General features: G+C 34.8%; 1 protein-coding gene across 15 annotated transcripts in view; it reads left to right on the top strand.

The window, feature by feature from the left end:
- The window catches only part of SSBP2 (single stranded DNA binding protein 2), a 257,653-nt gene that overhangs the window by 178,959 nt on the left and 57,584 nt on the right, over positions 1–21,110 (top strand). For 7 of the 15 annotated variants that reach the window (XM_036280728.1, XM_036280738.1, XM_036280729.1 and 4 more), the window contains 2 exons: positions 2,050–2,139; positions 3,403–3,444. The exons of 4 other annotated variants lie outside the window; for them this stretch is intronic. In XM_036280728.1, coding sequence (XP_036136621.1) covers positions 2,050–2,139; positions 3,403–3,444 — 132 coding nt within the window. The remainder of the gene's footprint in view (positions 1–2,049; positions 2,140–3,402; positions 3,445–21,110) is intronic. 4 more of the 15 variants (XM_036280737.1, XM_036280734.1, XM_036280733.1 and 1 more) reach the window with 1 other exon arrangement.

Genomic DNA, 21,110 nt, shown 5'->3' with positions numbered 1-21,110 from the left:
TGCTTCAGTCTTCATCTGACAATTATATTTTACTTTTAAATAACAGCTGGAAAAAAATAGGAAACATATAGTAAAGAATTTGGAAGACATAAATTAGCATATTATATACCTTTAAACTGTATGTCCCCCCTAAAAATGTAAAGGAGCTAATGGTGACCCAGCATCTTTACTTGTTGAAGTTTAGTTTAGATGGAAACAGTTTTATTTCCTTGGTTAGGCAAATTTTTTTTATATATACTTTCTAGGCAACTAGAATTGAGGGAGAAATAGCATCTTTCAACTACACTAAGAAGTTGCAATAATTCACTGAATTCTATTTTGTTTTTATAAACCTGATGAACATTGTAGTATACATTTATATAAAAGTGTAGGTGAGTGTGGTTTACAAATGTGTCTAATGTCTTTTGTATTGCAAAAACATGTTTAAGTTCTGTAATTAATTAGAACAATAATGACATCCAATGTCTAGCTTTTAGTACTAAGAGCAACGCCCCCTTGACAATAATTGACTGTCAAAGGATGTAGGTCAAATCTTCTAGATCTGGCTTAATCATATATATATTTAGACTAAAAGAGGATGCATGTTTGGTGATAAATTTTCCTCTTATTCTAACATTGTATATTCAGTTTTTATGCAAGTTTAGCTAAAATGAAAAAAAGAAATTTGCCTTTTATTATTTAAAAAACATGAGTGTTGACATATGAAGTGAAATAGAATAATGTCTAGCAAATGGTAGGTACTCAATTAATGTACCCTAAATGAAATTGCATGCTTTTGCTTAGAATAATATATTAATGTTTCATCTTAATGTTTAAGAAATATTATTTCTCCTTTTATGCTTATATGCTTTATCAGAAGTTTAGAATTTTAACATTCATAAGTAAGCAACATGTTAGATAGCCACATTTAAACCTACATTTCCTCAGGAAAGAATAAAATCATTGGCCTTCATTATTAATAACTGCCAGTTCTATAGAATAAGCATTATTGTTGTTATCACTTTATATACTGGGAAATATAAACCACAACAGATTGAGATATTGCATCTTCTAATGGGATATTAATATAGAAATGAATACTGATCTATAAGTGAGGACAGTATCATTAGATACACTGGATCCAGGATTTGTTTTGAGTTCTTTTCATAGCAGAACTACTGGATTTATCCTAATCTGTCGTTAGCATATTTCTGGTTCCTTCCTGACTGTTCTCAGTGTTTGTAGTATGTCTTACCAGGTTGAGAGATGAAATCTGTGGTTGTAGAACAGTTGTATATATTTACTGCTCTATGTAAGAATTAAATCAAACCTTGATTTGATTATAAAGTATCTAAACCCAAAGTTTTTTGTATTCCTGTCATGAAGCCTAGGATTTGATGAAATAATTTGCTAGTGAAGTAGACTTTGAATTTTTCAGCCTGATTTTTTTCATAATCTATTTATATGAGACTAATCTCTCCAAATCTAATTCCTTTCTCTTGTTAAATCGCATAGTTACTTTTTTTAATACTCACCACCTTATATTAACTATCAGTTAGATTTTGGCTACCCATTGTAGTCTATCAGAAAGTGAATAAGTAATGTCTTGCCACCTGTAGACAGAAAATTAATTAACTTGTTTATGACACAGAAAAGAGTGATCTAAAAAGAGAATTCTGTTTTCCAACTCCTACAACTACCATTTTCAAACTTACTACTTACATATTTACCTAATGTTACTGATGTTGCCATTTCAGATGCCTGTGCCTAAAGCATTTGCTTAAACTTTTATCATTTTGTCATATTATTTGCTTTTTATATATCATTCAAATATAACATCTTATTAAAGTTCTGTGACTTCAAAAAGTTGAAAGAGACCTGTTTAAACCAAATAACTTAGTCATATACTAAACTAACTATTGTATCTAGTTTACCTCTGTAGTGGGGGAAATTACCAATATTTGTTTCCGGGAATGAAAAGCTTCCCCTCCTACAATCTATTATCACTAGTCTTTGGTTTTGTGCCTTCTCTGTAATGATATAGGTTTGTTTCTCCTTTATTCTTTGCAGAGTGCTGCAGCAGCTCCCAGTCCAGTGCTAGGAAACATTCCCCCAGGAGATGGCATGCCAGTAGGTCCTGTGCCACCAGGGTTCTTTCAGGTACTCAGAGAAACTCGGACTAGGAATGGAAGGCATAGGAACTCCTGATTGATTTTATTTAAAGATATGAAGGAGAATGAGGCTATTTTTATTCTTAAGATAAACATAATGCTGTGCAGCTAACCCTTGATTATTCAAGGACATTAGCCCTTCCTTCCTGTATTATTGTCAAAATTTTATTCATTTATTTATTTTGCTATTTCATTGTTCAAGAAGAAAGAAAGGAGTTAAAATGCAAATTAACCCATTAAGTTAACTGTGGTAAAGATTTGGTGGGAGAAGAGTATAAAGATGAGGTTCTGAGATGGATTTTAAATATCTAAGCTATCCATATCTCCAGAGACTAAAGGTAATCAAGATTTCACTGTGCTTTAAAAATATGGCTAAATTGTAACCTATTTACTTATAAGATTATAGGTTATACTAAAATATTAGAGAATCATCTTTGTGGATTTTAAGAGGAAATTTTTATTAATATCATTACATCACATTTTAAAATCAGATTTTAAAATATGTATGTTAGTATTTTAAAATTTCAACAAGACCATTTATTTTAGCAATGATGATAATGATTTTAGAATTACAATTCATCACTTTTTAATTTTATGGCATCTTAAATCTGTCAGTTTTCTAACCCAAACCAACGAAGATTCTGAAGTTTATTTTTTTTTACTACATGGTTAATTTTATAACAACCTTTGAGAAAATTAGGAAGAATTTAGAAGTTTAAAACTGGAGTTGGAAGGCATTACAGAAATTAATGCAATACGCTATAACAACAATAGCTAACACAATAACTGCTTACTATATGTCATGCTTTGTTGTAAATGTTTTACATATATAAATTATTAATCTTTACAATAACCCTCAGTGTGAAATATGTACTATTATCATTCCCATTGCAAAGATGGAAAAGCCATGGCTTGGTAGGTAAGGGGTTAGCACAGAGTCAGAAAGTAACAGGGCTGGGATTCAAATCAAGACTTTCTGAACTTTTGTCATTAAATTTACCTTTTAAAGTTCATAGTTGATCTTTACTTATAAAACATTTCTAGTTCATTTTATTCTCATACTCTTATTCCTGTTGCTAAGATACATTGGGATTAGTGAGGAAGTCAGAAGAGTTTACTTGTAAGAGTTGGTAGAACAAACCTCTTTAAGTGGCACTTTTTAAAAAGGGGCATGGGTTGGAAAGGCAGCCAGATTCTTTCTTGAGTTAGCAAAGTGTTTAAAGCCATACATTTTCATTTTTATATTTTGTAGAATGAACTATTTTCCCATTACCTGTCTTCTGCCTTAATCTTGGTAAGAGTAGTTGAAACAGAGTTAAATTTGTTTTATTTCAATGTGATAAATCAATGAGTACTCCTAGAAGCCAGGCATTGTGGCAGGCATCTAAAAATCAGTATATATAATATGTGTCTTCCTGAATTTCATTGTCTAGCCATTGAGGCATTATTAAAGATAAACAACTGTAATACAGCAAGGTAAGTGCTATAACAGAGTAAAATGTAAAGTTCTATGATGACCTAGAAGAGGGCTATTAAGTCTGCCTGATTTGGAACTAAGAGGGGTTTGGAAATAGTTCCTTAGGGAAACAAGTCAAGGAATGATACTCTAGAAAGTGGGAACAATAAAGCAAAAATGTGAAGGCATCAGACTGACCCTGTTCAGAGGTGTTCAGAGTAATACATACAGAAAGTAGAGGGAGGGAAGGTGGGAATTTCTGGATATGGAGTTGGGAAAATAGCATATTAAGAAGGGCCATGTTAAAACACTAGTCTTCATTCAGTAGGCATGTAAGAGCTGTCAGAGATCTTAAGGAAGGGCAGTGACCTGAATTCAAACTACAGAGTGGATTCAGGCCTTGTTAGGCACCTATGATACAATTGTGTACAATGCCCCTGCCCTTAAAAACTCATGGTGTGGTTAATGAGAGAGCAGAAAGGCAATTAGAATATAGAAAGAAAATGGCTGTATTAAATGAGTAGTGTGTGCTCTTAGAGCAAATCAGAAGGCTGCCAAACCCAGTCTTGGGAGGGGCATTTCAGGGAAATAGTAATTGAAATCCAAATTGGCATCTAAAGATGAGTTTGGCAAAGGAGACGGGGAGAGAGAAAAAGAATATTCCAGGAAGATGAAAAAAATTTCTAAGACCCAGAGTGGACAGCAAAGACCAAATGTAAGACCAAATCTTAATTAGCTAAAGGGACAGTGGCTGGTGATGAATCTCTAGAGGAATCTTGAGGAGCCTTATGGGTTGGGTAAGCATTTATACCTTGATCTTAAGGGCAGTAGTAAGTTTTTGAATGATTTTAAGCTGGAGAGAGGCTTGTTCGTATTTACATTTTTAGAAAAATCACTCCAGTTGCAGTGTGAAGCCAGGCTTGCAGAGGGACAAGCCTGAAGGTAGGGAGACTATTTAGGAGGCTGTTTCAATAATACAGGGGAAATTTAATGATGGCTGTGACTAAGATAATGGTGGTGGGTACAGAGAACGATGAGCAGATTTAAGCGACAAATAAATGCTGGGATTATGAGTAAAAGAATTCAAGGATAATATCCTGGTTTCTGGCTCTCACCTGGATCGATGGAGGTTTCATCATCTGAGACAGGGACCACAAATGAGTAGTAGAATTGAGGTGGAACAGATGAGGTTTCTGTGGGACCTCTAAGAGATAACCCATTAGGCCAGTGAATTTACAGATTTGAAGCCTAAAAAATGTTCTAAGCTAAATATAAAAATTGCAGGATTACATCATATTAAGGGCACTTGAATCCACAGAGGTACCTTAATTGTCCAGGGAGAAAGTACAGAATGAAAGAGGAAGAGGGTATACAACAGAACTCCCCAAACACTAACACTAAGATGAACAACGGACAATAGAATCCATTAAAGAGACTGGGTTCAAGTGCACATATTCGAGACCAGTGGCAGTGGAATTGGAAAGGAAGCTGCAATTCATGTCCTCAGTTAATTAACCCAATTAGAAGTAGAAGAGAAAGAGCTGAAGGAATCAAGAGTGAATCTGAGATTCCTACTTTGGACCTCTGAAAAAATTTAATGTCTCTCTTTTTTTTTTTTATCCTCACTCGAGGACATTTTTCCATTTTTCCATTTTTTGTTCAGATAGAGCGGGAGGGGGAGAGAGAGAGAGAGAAACATCGACGTGAAAGGGACACATCGAGTGGCTGCCACCCACACGACCAACCAGAGCCGGGGACAAACTGCAACCAAGGTACGTGCCCTTAGCGGGAACCGAACCCAGGTCTCTCTGGACCGCAGGCCGACGCTCCAACCGCTGAGCCAAACCGGCCAGGGCTGATGTCTTTATCTGACTTAGGAAAGATAGGAGGTGGAAAAGTTTTAGATATGTTTGAGTTTGATACACATCATTTCTTTATCCAAGGAGACCATTCCAGTTTATCCCAAATACTCTTTACCCCTTGGCTGTAGTATGTCCAGTCTCCCTTGAAATGCCTCTCTGAAATATTGAAAAACTCAAACTATCAAATTTTAAAAAAAGAAATAGGATGTTATTATCTTTTGGTACATATGGGATCAGACTGCTCAAATATTTCTAAATATCAGCATTGACTTCCTATTGTGATTGGGCCATACTTCAGCATGATTCAAACCACTGTGGTTGTGAATGAAGAGTAGCTGCCTTCTGTGAGTAGATATAGCAACAAACAATAATAATTCAAGTTCTAGCACCAGGTCTGAGTCCAGTTTCAAAGAGATACTGAACTCCAAGAGTCATCTAGAGAATGAGAATAGTATGGAATCCCCAGTCTTAGTGAAGACGTGCCCAGATTATTTGGGGACAGCTGGAATGGCACTAGAGCAGGAAAGGACTGAACCTATGAGAATGTAATGAATAAATGAAACTAAAGAAGGAGGAATTTGTAACTTGCATATAAAACCACCAGCTTCAGTAGCTCTGAGCTTGACTCACTATGTGATCATACCATAAAAAGTACATTGAAATAGTTCTAAATAGATAAACATACTCCTTTTATTTCTGTTTGCATTGTCGAACAGGCCCCCTCTTTCCCACTCTGATAGAAGTGTAGACTTAAGTACATTACCAAGTAGAATTATCACAAATTAAATGTGTGATTCCTTGACAACTACATTTGAATAATAGCAATTAACATAAAATCTAAAATGAATAGTTATGATTAACACCTCATACATTTAGCAAGTCCATCCTGGAAGGCAGTATTAAATCAGTGTCTTTCTATTTGTGACAGATTCTCACATTGTTCTTACTTAAACTTCGACATTTTCATTGAAATAGGAGAGCTATTGTTGAGTAGGAAACCAATTACGTAAAGTCAGTGGGAATAGTTGGGCTTGCAAAGGAGATATCAATTTGGTAAAATAAAGCCATTTAAAGCAAGTCACATATATTTATTTACTTGGAGTCTTTCACCAAAAGAATAATCTGTATATAAAACCCTATAAATTCTCAAAGTGACCCACGTGGAACTGGTGAATGATTTTAGAGCAGCTTTCTTAAAGTGGGAAGTCTTGCTACTGGGGTAGCAAACCTGAATGCTCAGAGGCTTCAAACCTGAATGTTCATTGGTCTGTACGTTCACCTGTCAGCTTTAGTGGAGAAAATAGTATTGTGGTGCCAGGCAAATATACATAGTAGACTCAGTGCCCTCCGCCTCTCCTGCCCCTGTGCCAGAGTCTTATTCAGAAGTTTCACTGTGTACTAGGAAATTGGAATTATGTATTAAAAGCATCAACCTGCTACTTATTCATTCTCATAGCATTCTTACTAAAAGATAGGTAAAGTTTGATTCCTATAAATGTGTTGAATAGGCAGCAGTGTTCCTTGAACCAATTAGTTTCTCTTCTCACTTATGTATAATAATCAAAATAGTTTAGTAAAATGCATAAAATAAAAGTTCTCATTCTTTTAAAAAATAAGACTATTAAATCTCTCTATATAGCACCTTACGAGATACTGTGATTTTATGAATTTGAATAAGTAACAAGACAACCTCTCTTGTGAATTTATTATAACTTGTGCCACATTAAAAAAAAAAAAAAAAAAAAAGGACATTTCTTATTTCAACCAAAATAATTGGGGGAAGGGGTGAAAATACTTTATTTTTTCCTCCTTTCTTCTTTTTATTACAAGAAAACTTTTAAGAAGAAAACTATATCTTGTTTTTAATCACTCTAAAAAACATATTTATTCTTTAGGAACACAATATAATCTTTTAACAAATACTGATTTAAATACCTTTGAGTGTAGACCTAATATGGGATATACTTCTAAATATCTAGTTTTGAATTCTGTATAGCTTTTGGTTCATTGTTACCATATTAGGTTTTGTTTTGATTTTCATCTGGATACATTTATTGTATTCTACTCACTGGATCTTTAGTTTTCTTAACTTAAACTCTTGAAAACTAATGGTCTATTGATGTTGGGTTGTAAATTTAAGGCTTCAACATGAATAAAATTTTAAGTACTTGTTGAAGAGAATTGTATACCAAGTAATTTAGTTTCATACCAAAGTGGTCATCCACATTTTTAAATCTGAATTGATCGTAACCCTGATAAGGTAGAAAGTATGTTGCATCAGGTTTGTAAGGCACAGGTTCTTTGCAGGCATGTTATCAATGGTATAGCTGCCTTGCCATCTAGTGGTGGTTTGCAAACGGCTCTATTCAGTCAGGGTACATTTTCCAAAGGTTTTATTTTTAGTAAGACTGCACTGTAGCAAGCTGACCTAACGCTTTGACTTAGTAATAACGCAATAAGAAGAACAAAAAATAGAAATAAATGTCCCCTTTTCTCCATGGTGTTGTTATTGATTAGAAGAAGCTCGATATAAATCACTTTCATAAAGCGATGGAGACAGCAAAGCTTAGGGTAATAAAGAAAAAAATCAAAATGAATCAAAAATGAGAAAAATGGTTATTTCATCTAACACTTGAAACTGAAAAGGAAAAATAAGAAGAAATGTTTTTGCAAGCCCTGGTTAAATGTTTCTCAAGGTCGATTTATTTAACCTATTTCTGGAAATAAGCCCTACAGTTTGATGATACCTTCATAACTAAATATACCTTTCTGCTCTGCTATTCCTAATCAGACTTTCAGAATGCAGTTATTTTTATTATCGGTGGCACCTGTTTGCTCTATTATTTATACATAGAGTAAAATAGTGTACATGCCTTCTCAGTTCCCTTCTGTTGTTGTTAATCTTCACATTGTCTTTAGTTCCAATGGTTTGCTTTTCCTCTTATCCTTCCCGGCCAGGGCTCTTTCAGAAATTACTCTTAGGAAATACTCGAACCCTCAGGAAACGCTCCCTTCCCCTCCCCAGAAGTTGTAGATACTGTCTCTGATTTTAGATAACAAATTAAAGATTAGTTAGTATATCTTTTCTTAGTTTGAATAAATTGGATACTGAAAATCTCAAGCAGAACCATCTAACATTATCTGTATATATTTTAAATATTTAAACATTAAAAATAATACTTCTCAGAACTAAATGCACCAGGATTTAGAGAATGGAGGTAGGCAAGCTTACTTATTTATCAAAGTTCAATACATAAAAATTAAGTTTAATTTTCAAAAATGTAATTTTGAATCTTTAAAGAACAGAGATTTAAAATTTTTTAAATAGAATAAGTCTTTCTCTAGCATAAAGATAAAAGCAACATTAAAAAAGAACAGAGGTGCCTGACAGCTGCTGGCTTTGATAATGCTTTCCTGCAGTTGTGGTAATAGTTTTTCTGGTCTCAACTATTAGAACAAATTAAAACTGCTCAGCTTGAGTAACTAAGTGAGCTTTCCAGCAAAGTGCAGTTTCAGACAACTGAGGACCTTACCACAGTGTCTGGACGGACAGAGAGCAGAGGAGGGACAGTCAGGGATTCGGAGCCCTTACTGAGGTTTTCCAATTAAGATGGAATGAAATTGTTTCTTTTCAGAAACCCTTCTTTTTTTATGTGCATGTGTTTGTCAAAATGAGTATTTAGGAACATTAGCTTGGCCATCCTAGAACAATATTGGTTTTGCTTTCACTTTCATGCTAAAGGTGTTAAGATATTTAATATGAAACAATAAGATACCATATTTTAAAATTATATCTGTGGTGAGAGTCAATCTGTTTTTCAAATAACTTGAAATTACAGTTTTTCTTTTGAAAAATATCTAACAACTGAAAAATTTTCCCAGAGTGCTGAAGTTTTTATTTGAGCTCCCATGGGGGAAATATATATATGCAAATTGCAAATATGCAAAGGCTATTTATAATACAACTTAATTTTTTATTTAATATTTATTACAGAAATGAAAATGGTCTATTGTTCCAAAAATTAAAGATAAGGGATATTATAAATTTCCTATGTAGATGGGATAGATTTGTCTTAAGTGTACATTAGGATGCCCTCAACTTTTTAAAAAATGGCTTATCACTCAGTGGTACTCAGGAATAATTTATCTTATATTCTATATCAGTGATCCACAAATTGTGAAAACCAGAAAGTAATTATTTTAGACTTTGAAAGCACAACTCCTCGGCTCTGCTGTGGTAGTGTAAAAGCAGACACAGACACTCTGTAAACTAATGAGCATGGCTGTTCCAGTAAAACTTTATTTACCAAAACAAGTGGTGGGCCAGGGTTAGCCCACAGCCATATTATGCCCACTCTTGTTTTGCAAGAATTATGGTCACCACTTAGCCTGTAAGAGATCCAGAGGGTAGGGATCCAGAGGTTTCTCCACGTGTGTTCTGTTCACTGCTGACATCAGAGTCCTGGGAGTCACCACTCCTCATATATGTCCAAATTCTTGGGAATAGGGGGTGTGGGACTAGAAATCCTTTATGTTTCCTTGTTAATGTTTGTTTTGTTTTTAACAGACAAATCTTACAAACTGAAATCTGAGAACCACTGGCTAAGATTGCCAACAACATTCAGCACAAATATTTATCGCTGCCCTCCCACCCCCACATGCTAGAGTTACTACTGCAGTAAGCAAGATCAGTAGAAATCCTGGCCTACATAGAACTTACAGTCTACTAAGGCAGACAGTCAATACACAAAAGAAACTATTACTTAAGAATATATGCTATGTCAGATAGTGATAAGGGCCAGGGAGAAAAGTGAAACAGAAAAGGAAAGTAGGCAGTGTTGCAGAGGTTTTGGGTAGAGTGACCAAAGAACTCCTTATGGAGAAGATGCCATTTGAGTAAAGACCCGAGGGAAATGAAGGAACACGATGCATTTGATTTCTGGGAAGAGTGTTCTACCCGGAGGGACAGGCAAGCATAAAGCCCTTGAATTCACAGCATGGCTGGCTTTTTGCAGAGATAAGAAGGTCTGGGTAGCTAAAGTGGAGGGTCAGCAGGGGAGAATAGTTAGATAGGAAGTCTTAGAGAATGGAAAGCCTTAACAGGTAGTCTTTGTAGGGATTTGGAGGTTGCCCCTGATTAGAAGGTTGGAACAAGGTCATTGTGGCTGCTATGTCCAGACTGGTCTTTAGGAGAGGGAACGATGGAAACAGGGAGACCAGTTTGTATGTCAGTGCAAAATTCTGACAAGAGATTATTATGGCCTGGACTGAGGTGGTAAGAAATGATTGGAGTCTAGATATATTATGAAACAGATTTCGGTGTGGTTTGGACAGGTGTTGTGAAAGAAAAGGCAAAATCAAGGGGGACTGCTCAGCTGGAGAAGTGGAGTGACATTTACTCATGGAGGTAAAACCCCAGGAAGAGGTGTGAGGGGAAATAAGTTTAATTTTGTACACAAGGTTAAGATGGCTATTAGATATTCATGAGAGGTTGAGTATAGACTTCTCAAGAACGTGAGAGTATCATTTTATTTCTAAAGAAGGTAAAAATATACAAGGGTGAGCAAAAATAGATTTACAGTTGTGAGTACACGAAAGAGTTTATTCTCATATTATTTATTAATTGTTGTAATAATGTTTGTATCACAACTGTAAACCTACCTTTCCCACCCCTGTATATAATCTGCCAGTTGTATCAGAACACCAAGCCCACAGGCCAGTTTCTTTAACAAATATTGTTCTCTCTCCATGTGAATTTGAAAGGACTCCTCATCAGTAGAAACTTTCCTAGCATATCAAGATATTCAGAGGGTCAAAGTAGCATTTTCCTGTTGCACTGGTGCATTTAGGTAAATTATCTGTCTCACACCCTTGCATCTGGAACGAGTTTATATGGAAGTAGGAGTGTAAATAAGGAAAACAAGGAAGGGAGCACTTCTGTATTCTTTAATGAAAAATTAGGAGTGGCTTATAAAAATTATTGTTTTAGCTTCTTTTTTGGCTGAGTCAGTCATAATTTATCCTTAATTTCAAATCTCAGGTATTTATTTTTATAGTCATTGTGTTGTGTGTGTTTTTTAACACACTTCAGTCAGTAGTGGGAGGCAGCACAGAGCCAAATTCAGCTTTCGTAAGATTACAGCTACATCTCACAGACAACAAAAAAATGGTGTCTGTGTATTTGTGAATATAAATTGATCTAAAACAAATTACTAATGTTTTTATAGAATATTATCAAATGTTCATTGTTTATTAGACCGGCAGCCACTTCGTCCTCATTTACAATCCACAAGTCCATGGTCACCCACCTGTATCTAACACATGGCAATGAAGGAACCTTTTTGAAAAGGCCCGTAATGCAATGAGCAATTTTGATGCGTAAACTCAGTCATATCAAAAGAATCGACCTGAGTATCCCTATGCTGAATTGCCAAAATAGCATCTAGGAAGCTCGATCTGTTAATATTTTACAGTGATTTTATGAGTTGCTCTCATTGTGTAGATGATGACAGACTAAAATGCATGAGAGAGAAACTACATATTTATGCTTATCAGCAGAATGTGCCAGCACAGGTATGTCATTTTGTGAGCTAAATTACTTTAATAGTAGTAGGAATTAAAGTGTGTTAATCAAGAGCGTCTTATCCGCTGGGGTGTCAGTAATGTCTGATGGAGATTTTTATGAAAAACAGAAAAGAAACGAGACCAATTAAGATATATAAATTGTAAAGTAACTTTGACAAAATTCATTTGATGCATAATTTATGCTTCATTACTTTTCTACAGTAAAACTCATGAAACCTCATGAAGCATCTCATGGAATTATAAAAATATACGAGTGTTCTTACTATGTATAAGATGTCTGAAATGAAATGCTAAAGTCACAACATTCTGTAATGATTTCTCAAAATAATATTCTCAGTAGCACATGACTTCAAGAAACTTGGCACATTTAAGAAAACAAGAGATTTTCTTCTAAGGGAAAAATAGCATAACAAAATAGAGAATTGAAATCTATATAGAAAAATAATGTATAGCAAAGGGAATTGAATTAACTAAAAAAATGGACACAGAATGAGTAAAAAGTAATATTTAGGTTTTTTTTAAGTTTATGCTTTTAGTTAAATCGTACAGTGAATATATTTGTGTTACGTTTACAGGACTATAGATGATAACCTGCCATATTTATCATTTTCTAAAATTATGTTTGGAATTTTTTTCCTTGAAAGAGACAGGAATAATTTTTATGCCATAGAGTGTCTTATTCCCCTGTGTCTGCTTAAAACAGTACATCACAAATATCAGAAGAAAGATTAAATCTGTCTAAAGCCATGTCTGTCTAGGATCAAATATAGATATTTGACCTTTATACAATTAATATAATTACTGAAGATAACCCATATTTTTTCAGGCTCCATATCACCTTGTACTTTGTGTTTTTGCCTAAATATTGATGGGACAAAATTACTTCTTGGCAAATAACCATTTTCTAACAGATTTTTGGACTAAAGATGGTTATGTGTTAAAGACGATTTGATACGAAGAAAGCAGAACATTTAATGTTCTTACTCAAATGCTGAGCCTTTACTTAATTGAAAGAAAATATGTAAGCTCTGTAGGGGAGGGGAAAATTTTTCCTCTTTTCCCTCTTCTTCTGGCTGGTCTAATAATCAAATTGACATGAGGCTGATTAACAGGTGAAAATAACCAAATTTACTACATATGTACATACAGGGGTTCCATAAGAATACGAGAGCTGAGGAAATCAGGCAGTTGAGGCTTATATGTCATCTTTAGCTAAGAAGAGGGTGGGGGTGGGGGAGGGGGTGGTAGTGGTTTGAGAATTCACAGGGGAGGAAGGTAATTCAAAATTCACATGGAGACAGAAAAATAAATGTTTGGTAAACAGATGTTTACTGGGCCATTTTTAACAATAGACACAGAGAGGATTGGATCACAGGGGCCTTGCTAGGTTCCTCCCTGTCTGCATCACACACTACTTCATCTTAAACTATAATTACCTGTGACAAAAGCTCCCTTCCTGGAACAGGTCCTCTGTCTAATTTTTTAGGTAGTTAAGGGGAAGATCAAATGTTCTCCCTGAGTCTCTGGTTTCTTAAAAATAACCAGCTTAATATAATCAATATGCCAAAGTGGCATCTTTTGGAGTGGCAAACTTTGCTCCCCTTCAACTGAAGCATGTTGTTTCTGTGACCTAAGAATTATAGCTTTTTGATATTTCAGTCTAAAAAGACTAATGCCACCCGGTCGGTGTGGCTCAGTGTTTGAGCATCAGCCCATGAACCAAGAGGTCGCCAGTTCGATTCTTGGTCAGGGCACATGCCCAGGTTGTGGGCCTGGTCCCCGGTGGGGGATGTGCAGGAGGCGGCCAATCGATGTTCTCTCTCATTGATGTTTCTATCTCTCCCTCTCCCTTCCTCTCTCTCTCTAATATCGATAAAGAAAAAAATAAAATGATTATAAATAAATAGAAAGATGTATAAATGTATAAACACGGCACTTTAAGAGACAGACAGGTGAGAGAGAAGCTGCCGCATGGAATTGTTAGCCGTTTTCATGGCTGGTCTCTGCTTCAGAAAAAGATCAGTGAGTTACCACACTGTCTTTGCAAAATCATACAGAAATTAACCTTACAGTCTTTCATACCAAAGAGTGGCTACTAAATATCGGTACTCTGTAAAACTGCCTAACAATTATTATTTTCAACTCCGACACCCCAGAAATAGTAATAGAAACCCGAAAGCAGTAGGATAGAATAAAAGGCCTTATTAGTCATCTCAATTTTAAGTTCTCTTGGTCTGCAGATTGTCATTATAACACAGTACCTTCTTGAGATCTCCAACACTTGTTCACTGCCTACTTTTATTAGGTCCTCTGGAAGATACAATTCATCATACTCAAACAAGCAGAATCTCCTCCTCTATACATATTTTATAAGCACTTTCCACTAGAAAACCAGGTATACTATGCCAATAGTGTGGCTTAGAGTTTACAATATCAGTAGATACTATTTTTAATAAGACAATATATTTAGCAATAAACTGGTCAGGTGATATTTTATACATGAGAACCAAGTTCTATTACGTCTTGTGCTGGTTTATATAGTCTTCTGTCAGCGTTGCTCATTCACTCGGTCAATGAGCCAGCTACGTAACCAAGCAATTATTTATTGAATGCTATTCTGTACATACTCTCTCAGAATGTGCTAACTACTTCCTTCCCGTTCCCTGAACCTCATTAGAAGTTATCACATTATAGTGAATGGTTTGATTTTAATGATGATGCTCTTCTAATAATACCTCATCCGTCTACCTCCATTCCCCACCCAGCTTCTGCTACTCCCTGTCGGCATTTGTAAAAACACAGACTACAGGCGACATATATTATCAAAACTCCACCAAAACTGTTCAAGAAAAGAGAGATAAAGCTTAGTGAACTTATTTTATTTCAGTTGTCACATTTCTTTTAGTCCAGTGAATAAGATCACATGCTAATTAGTGCTTTATATACGAATGAACTTGCTTACTGAAATACCACTGCCTCTTCAGCTTTTCATGGGTGAGTGGTAGCAAGGGTAAAGAATTCTACATTAGTGAATAGTTGCTGGGGGGCCTGGGAGGAAATGCGAAGTCAGACCATTTATTTATGGTCAGTTGGTTATAAGAATAAAGTTTGTGTACCTGCCTTTATTCTATAAATGTATTGCTGTAGCAGAGTGTTACAGCAGTAAGAAAATTAAAATGGTAGTTAAGAAAGTTGGTCTGTTGTTTTACATAAAATAAGGAGGTTGAACTAGTAAACTCTACAAAGTAAAACTTTCTACTCTAAAAATGTGTCCAATGGCATACTCAAATAAAATTATAGAAGTCAGATGTTACTGTAATTGCACAATACAGAACTTGTAAAACTTCAGGTGATTTTGTGAAGAAGTCATTTTTGAAGTGAGTGTTTACTTGCTGAATTGTTTTTCTTAAACTTGGTAATTGCATAGTATTTCTTTCTGTCATTTAGAAAGATACTATTTTCAAAATTAGAAGCAAATTGCACATGAATGATTTTGTCCTCAAAACAAGTTCAAAGTTACTTTGACTTACATAAGTCCTGCATAATTATATATTCTAGAATATACCTCATACTTCTAAATTTTTAGAAGCATAAACTAAATGCTACATTTGTTCACTCTAAAGAAGTTAGTGTTATGCTTCTCTTCATCATTGCTATGTTCTAAATTATGCTCATAAAATAAAATATAGTATATAAAAAGTGCTTAAATGATTGGCATTTTAAAGAAACTTCTTTTTAAAATGATTTTAAATTTTCTTTTTTATCAATTTGTTCTTAAAGACTAAGATTTTAAAGGATTTCTAAAGCCATGCTGAAATATTTAAAAATAAGATGATTTTTACATTGCTACATCAATTTTAAGGATTCTAGGAAATACCAATTTTATGGATAAATTACATTTTGCAGTTTCACATTAAGGCAACGACTTGCTCTGATACGGTTTGTGTTCTCTCTGAAGTGGGTTTTCTACGTAATGGGGCACATGTTACCCTGCAGGGTACTGAATCCTCTATGACAATGGTACAAAGTGCTAAGGAAATAGAGGGCAAGGAGCCTAGAAAGGTTCTTTAAAGAGGAAGTGACATTTAAACTGGTCCTTGGAGGATTAATAGAAATTTACTTGGCAGATAAAGGAGAGTACAGAGTAATCTCAAGAAATAGAGAATATTCTGGTGTTGATATATCATATTTATAGGATTTTTAGAAACTATTAATGTTAGAAAATATTAACAAAGTGAACAACATTTGAGCAATGTGTCACTTAAGATGTCCAGTTTGATCTTGTAGATAGTAAAAGAAGTTAGGGCCTAAAATGGTTCTTATCACCTGTAATTTTAGTACTGGTAAATTATTTATAAAATCATTCTGTTGGCAGGGAAGTCTGGGATCTTCAGAGAAGGAAAGGCCTGGACTGAGAAATCTACCTTCAACTAGTGTGAGGAAAGAGAAAGCTGGTGACTTCCGATACTTAGGGAATTGAGATAAAACACTAAGGGCTTATCCGACCATGTAAGAAGAGGGAGACTATACTTTCCACTAGCAAAAGCACCAAAAAGAAAGGAAAATCTCTCTTGAAAACAGAATTTAGGACCACAGGAGTTTAAAAGTCAAGGAGTAATTCTTAATATAATGAAAAATAATAATTCTTTAAAACAGAATGACATTAAACTGAAATAAATTATGACTGAATGGTGTGATCTTTTCTTTTTTTTTTTTTTTTTTTTTTTTTTTTTTTTTTTTTTATCATCCTCACCCGAGGATATTTTTCCATTTTTTGTACAGATAGAGTGGGAGGGAGAGAGAGAGAGAGAAACATCGACGTGAAGGGACACATCGAGTGGCTGCCACCCGTACGACCATCCAGGGCCGGGGACAAACTGCAACCGAAGTACGTGCCCTTAGCGGGAACCGAACCCGGGTCTCTCCGGACCACAGGCCGGCGCTCTAACCGCTGAGCCAAACTGGCCAGGGCTGATCTTTTCTTTAAAAGACTATTTTGGAGGAAATGAGATGGACACTTGGTTTTTATTTCTTTTAGTTTTTTTTCAGTTCATTTTGTCATCAAACATTTATTGATTTTTCTGACTTTGTATATATTTTTATTCACTTTGGGTTATCCCATTCATTCTGGGAAGATAACTTAAACATGTAGAAAATAGAATCTATGTCTGTAAATGTAGTTTCCATGTGTCACAGTGCTAACTGTTCTGTTCAGTTTATCATATTGTAAGGAATCGTACTCCATGAGTTTTGTCTAATTTGGAAACATTTTTTAATAGCATAACCTTGATTTTCAGTCATTCACAGCACTGCATGTTCTATTAAGTAGGGATGATGTAATATGACTTTTGAGGGAAGGCACCAGATTGACACGTTATTTTCTTTGGGTTTTCATTGATACTTGCCATTTGGTGAAGAGAACATTCTATTTGTTCCAGATTAGTGGACTGATAGTAGAAAACAATTCTCCCCAAAAATTATTTCTCCTATTAATTACAAGACTGTGAACCTTGAAAAGTTCTAAGTAGAGAGCAGTGATATTTATCTGCTTTATTCACTGATATGTCCAACCATTAGCACAGTGCCTTTATAGGTATTTAATAAATATTTGTTGAATGAACTAATCTTTAATCAATAAATGCAGCTTTCAAATTCTCCCTATTGACCAAAAACGTAATTGTTTGTTGGAGTATTTTTTTCTTTAATTAGGTTCTCCTTTTTCTCTGGAAAACATGGAAATAAGTTTCTCCAGCTCCTCAATAAAGGTAGTTTGTGCCTTAGGAGCATATGCTTGTGACCCCACCACACATCCTGCAGATACTTATAGATAATTACAGTATACTAATATTTATATTTAAAGGTAATGCTGGGAATAATCAACACAGAATCATGGGTTTTTATTTTGTTGATTTTTCTAAGGGAATGGAGAGATCATCTAGTCCAACTCCCTCATTTTAAAGTTGAGAAAACTAAAGGCCTAAAAGGTTATTTGCTCAGGGCCCCTGTGTTAATTAGTGGGGGTACAGAAGCTAGAATCTAGGCTTTTGACTTCTAGTCAAATGTGTTTCAAATGTGTTTTGCACACACAGAATAAATAACTTTTTCAAGGGGAAGGCTTTTTCAGTTAAAATATTGATTCACCTCGTGACACATTCATGCAAACATTTTGATGCCCAAATGATTTTTTTTAAAAGTTTCTTGCACCAAATATAGAGTAAGCACATTTCACAGCTAAGGACTTTTTTGAACAACCTGCTCTTCCGAGGTTATTAATGCAGAGAATATTCACATGTCTGTCAATAGATGTACTTTATATGATTAGAAGGTAATCTCTTAGATTCATATTTTCCCATAAATAATTTAAATTTGTTTTAATCTCTTAAAGTGTATTTGAAAGCAGATTGACTTCTGAATACTGAAGTACAAATATTTGTGTAGAATATTCTCAGTTGCTAGTATGCAAACTCTTTTGAGTTCTGTTGCTGTGTCTCTACTCAACAAACAGGCAGCTGAGGACCTCAGTGCTTAGCTAGATAACTTAATGTAAGGTGTTAGCTAGATAACTTAATGTAAGGCTCAGTCTGAACATCAAGAGTTTATGTTATAATAGCACTAATATTAAAAATGCCTTACCTTCTAGCAGTCTTTATATTTTAGGTAAAAGTAGTAGATTTTTAGATCTAAATTAACTAGATATTTGTCATTTTGGGCTTTAGAATTTTCTCCCCTAAAAAACAAAACAAAAATATGAATTTGCCCTGGTCGTTTTGCTCAGCGGTTAGAGCGTCGGCCTGCGGTCCAGAGAGACCGGGGTTCGGTTCCCGCTAAGGGCATGTACCTCGGTTGCAGTTTGTCCCCGGCCCTGGTTGGTCGTGCGGGTGGCAACCACTCGATGTGTCCCTTTCACGTCGATGTTTCTCTCTCTCTCTCTCTCCCTCCCACTCTATCTGAACAAAAAATGTCCTCGAGTGAGGACAAAAACAAAAACATAAATTTGAACTTCTTGGAGAAGGACACACAAGAAGAAATAACTAAAGAGATAATCTGTCTGGAATATTATTCTGTCAGGACCCACAGGACCCCGGCTACCAGATCACTGCTGCTTCCTCTCAGCAGCCTTGACAAGGCTTCGCAGCCAGGAGAGTACAGCAGCCCATTAACACGCATTTGTTACAATGCCGTAGGTTACAGAAAACATCTTTCCAACAGTTCATTAACACCACAGCATCGTTTCCATTCAGAGGGACATGCAAATCTCAAATGCTTCATTTCAAATAAGGCACATCTCAATGTTTACCTCAGCATTTAGTATTTAGTAATATTTGTAACAATTTCTACCTCATATTCCATTTCAAAGTGAATTTATTATAGTCAAGAAATATTAGTAAGCCATTTTATTCCTCCATGTTTCAAAAACTAAATAGAAATTATACTTTGGATTAGTGAATAGATCACATAACTTTTCTTTGTGAAAGTAAGGCAACCATTCTAAATTTCAATGACATTATATTTAATTATTAAAAATTTTCAAATGAGTCCAGAATCTGAAACAAGTTTCATAAATGAAATTAGGTATTAGGAAAAGAGCAGACAGAATATGGATATTGGGATATGTTTCTAGTTGGCAGTATACTTAATTAATCCAGTTTAGAGTAGATAAATGATATGATATCAGAGAGACACCTTTGATCAAATATTTGTAAACTAAGCATTTTTTAGATGTTAAACTTGGAAAATCCACTATATATATATAATTTGGCACAAAGCCAAATTGCTAGCTTAATTCTAAAGTTCCTCATATTGGTTTGTTCAGACCCTCCAAAAGATAGCATAGAAAAAATATTTGGACACACAATGAAATATATAGATCATGTATCATAGAAATGTATGCTTGAAACCTATGTGATCTTATTAGCCAGTGTTATACCAATAAATGTAATTTTTAAAAAGTAAGAAAAAGAAAATTTCTATATAGCCTAAATATGTTAGGATTTTATGTTTCAGATGCTGCTTTTAAAACAGCCCTGAGAGCCCTGGCCAGTTTGGCTCAGCGGTTAGAGCTTCGGCCCGAGGACCAAAGAGTCCTGGGTTCGGTTTCCGCTAAGGGCATGTACCTGGGTTGCAGTTTGTCCCCGGCCCCGGATGGGGTTGTGTGGGTGGCAGCCACTCGATGTGTCTCTCACGTCGATGTTTCTCTCTCTCTCTTCCCCCCTCTTTCTCTCCCGCTCTATCTGAAGATAAATGCAAAAATGTCTTCAGGTGAGGATTAAAAAATGTTTTTTTGAAAATAAAACAGTCCTGGAAAATATGTGTAGCCATGAACTGCAGGCCCAATTTCTAAAAACATTTCTAGAAAACACATTATAAATGTGGAATTTAATTATGTAAAGTACTACAAATCCGGCTTGCCCAAGTCTTTGTTAAATTGGTTCTAATTATATTAGTTCATTCTTAATATTTTACTTTATAATATTCAACACTTTACAGTTAGTAATTTGCTAATATTCCATGTAAGGTATAATCTTACATTTAAGTAAATTATGTATTGTGATGTACTTAAACAAGATTAAAATTTTTCTGCTGTTTATAGAAAAATATAAAACTGAATTTTTTAATAATTTTAGAAATAACTTCAGAAAATTTGGTGCCCAAATCTGAGTGATCTAAAATATTCTCTTTCCATTCAAGATGGAATAATCACTAATACTTTTAGGATTTTTTCAGACAGTTCTTGGACTGACAGAGTCAACATATCTTAGCAGCTTCTGATTCATCTAAGTAAATAAATTTAATAGACTTTTAATACAAGGCCTTTGTTGTTGTTTTTGTTAAAAGTATACACTTTATAAACTGCTAGACTCAAAATATACAAAGAAATTTCAACTTTAAAGTTTATAATCAATTTTGAATCATAACAAAACCTTGATGAAGTAAAGCCAAAACACTTTTAACCACAGTGACTCTTGGTAAAGAAATATATTTATCATTTTAAACAGAGCTACAAAAGAAAAAGTGAAAAAGTTTGGCATCTTTAAAAGTATTAAAGGAAATTGATAG

This window comes from Molossus molossus, unplaced genomic scaffold (assembly GCF_014108415.1).
Source record: "Molossus molossus isolate mMolMol1 unplaced genomic scaffold, mMolMol1.p scaffold_m16_p_3, whole genome shotgun sequence".
Classification (NCBI taxonomy): domain Eukaryota; kingdom Metazoa; phylum Chordata; class Mammalia; order Chiroptera; family Molossidae; genus Molossus; species Molossus molossus.
This window is presented reverse-complemented; position numbering and strand designations above follow the sequence as displayed.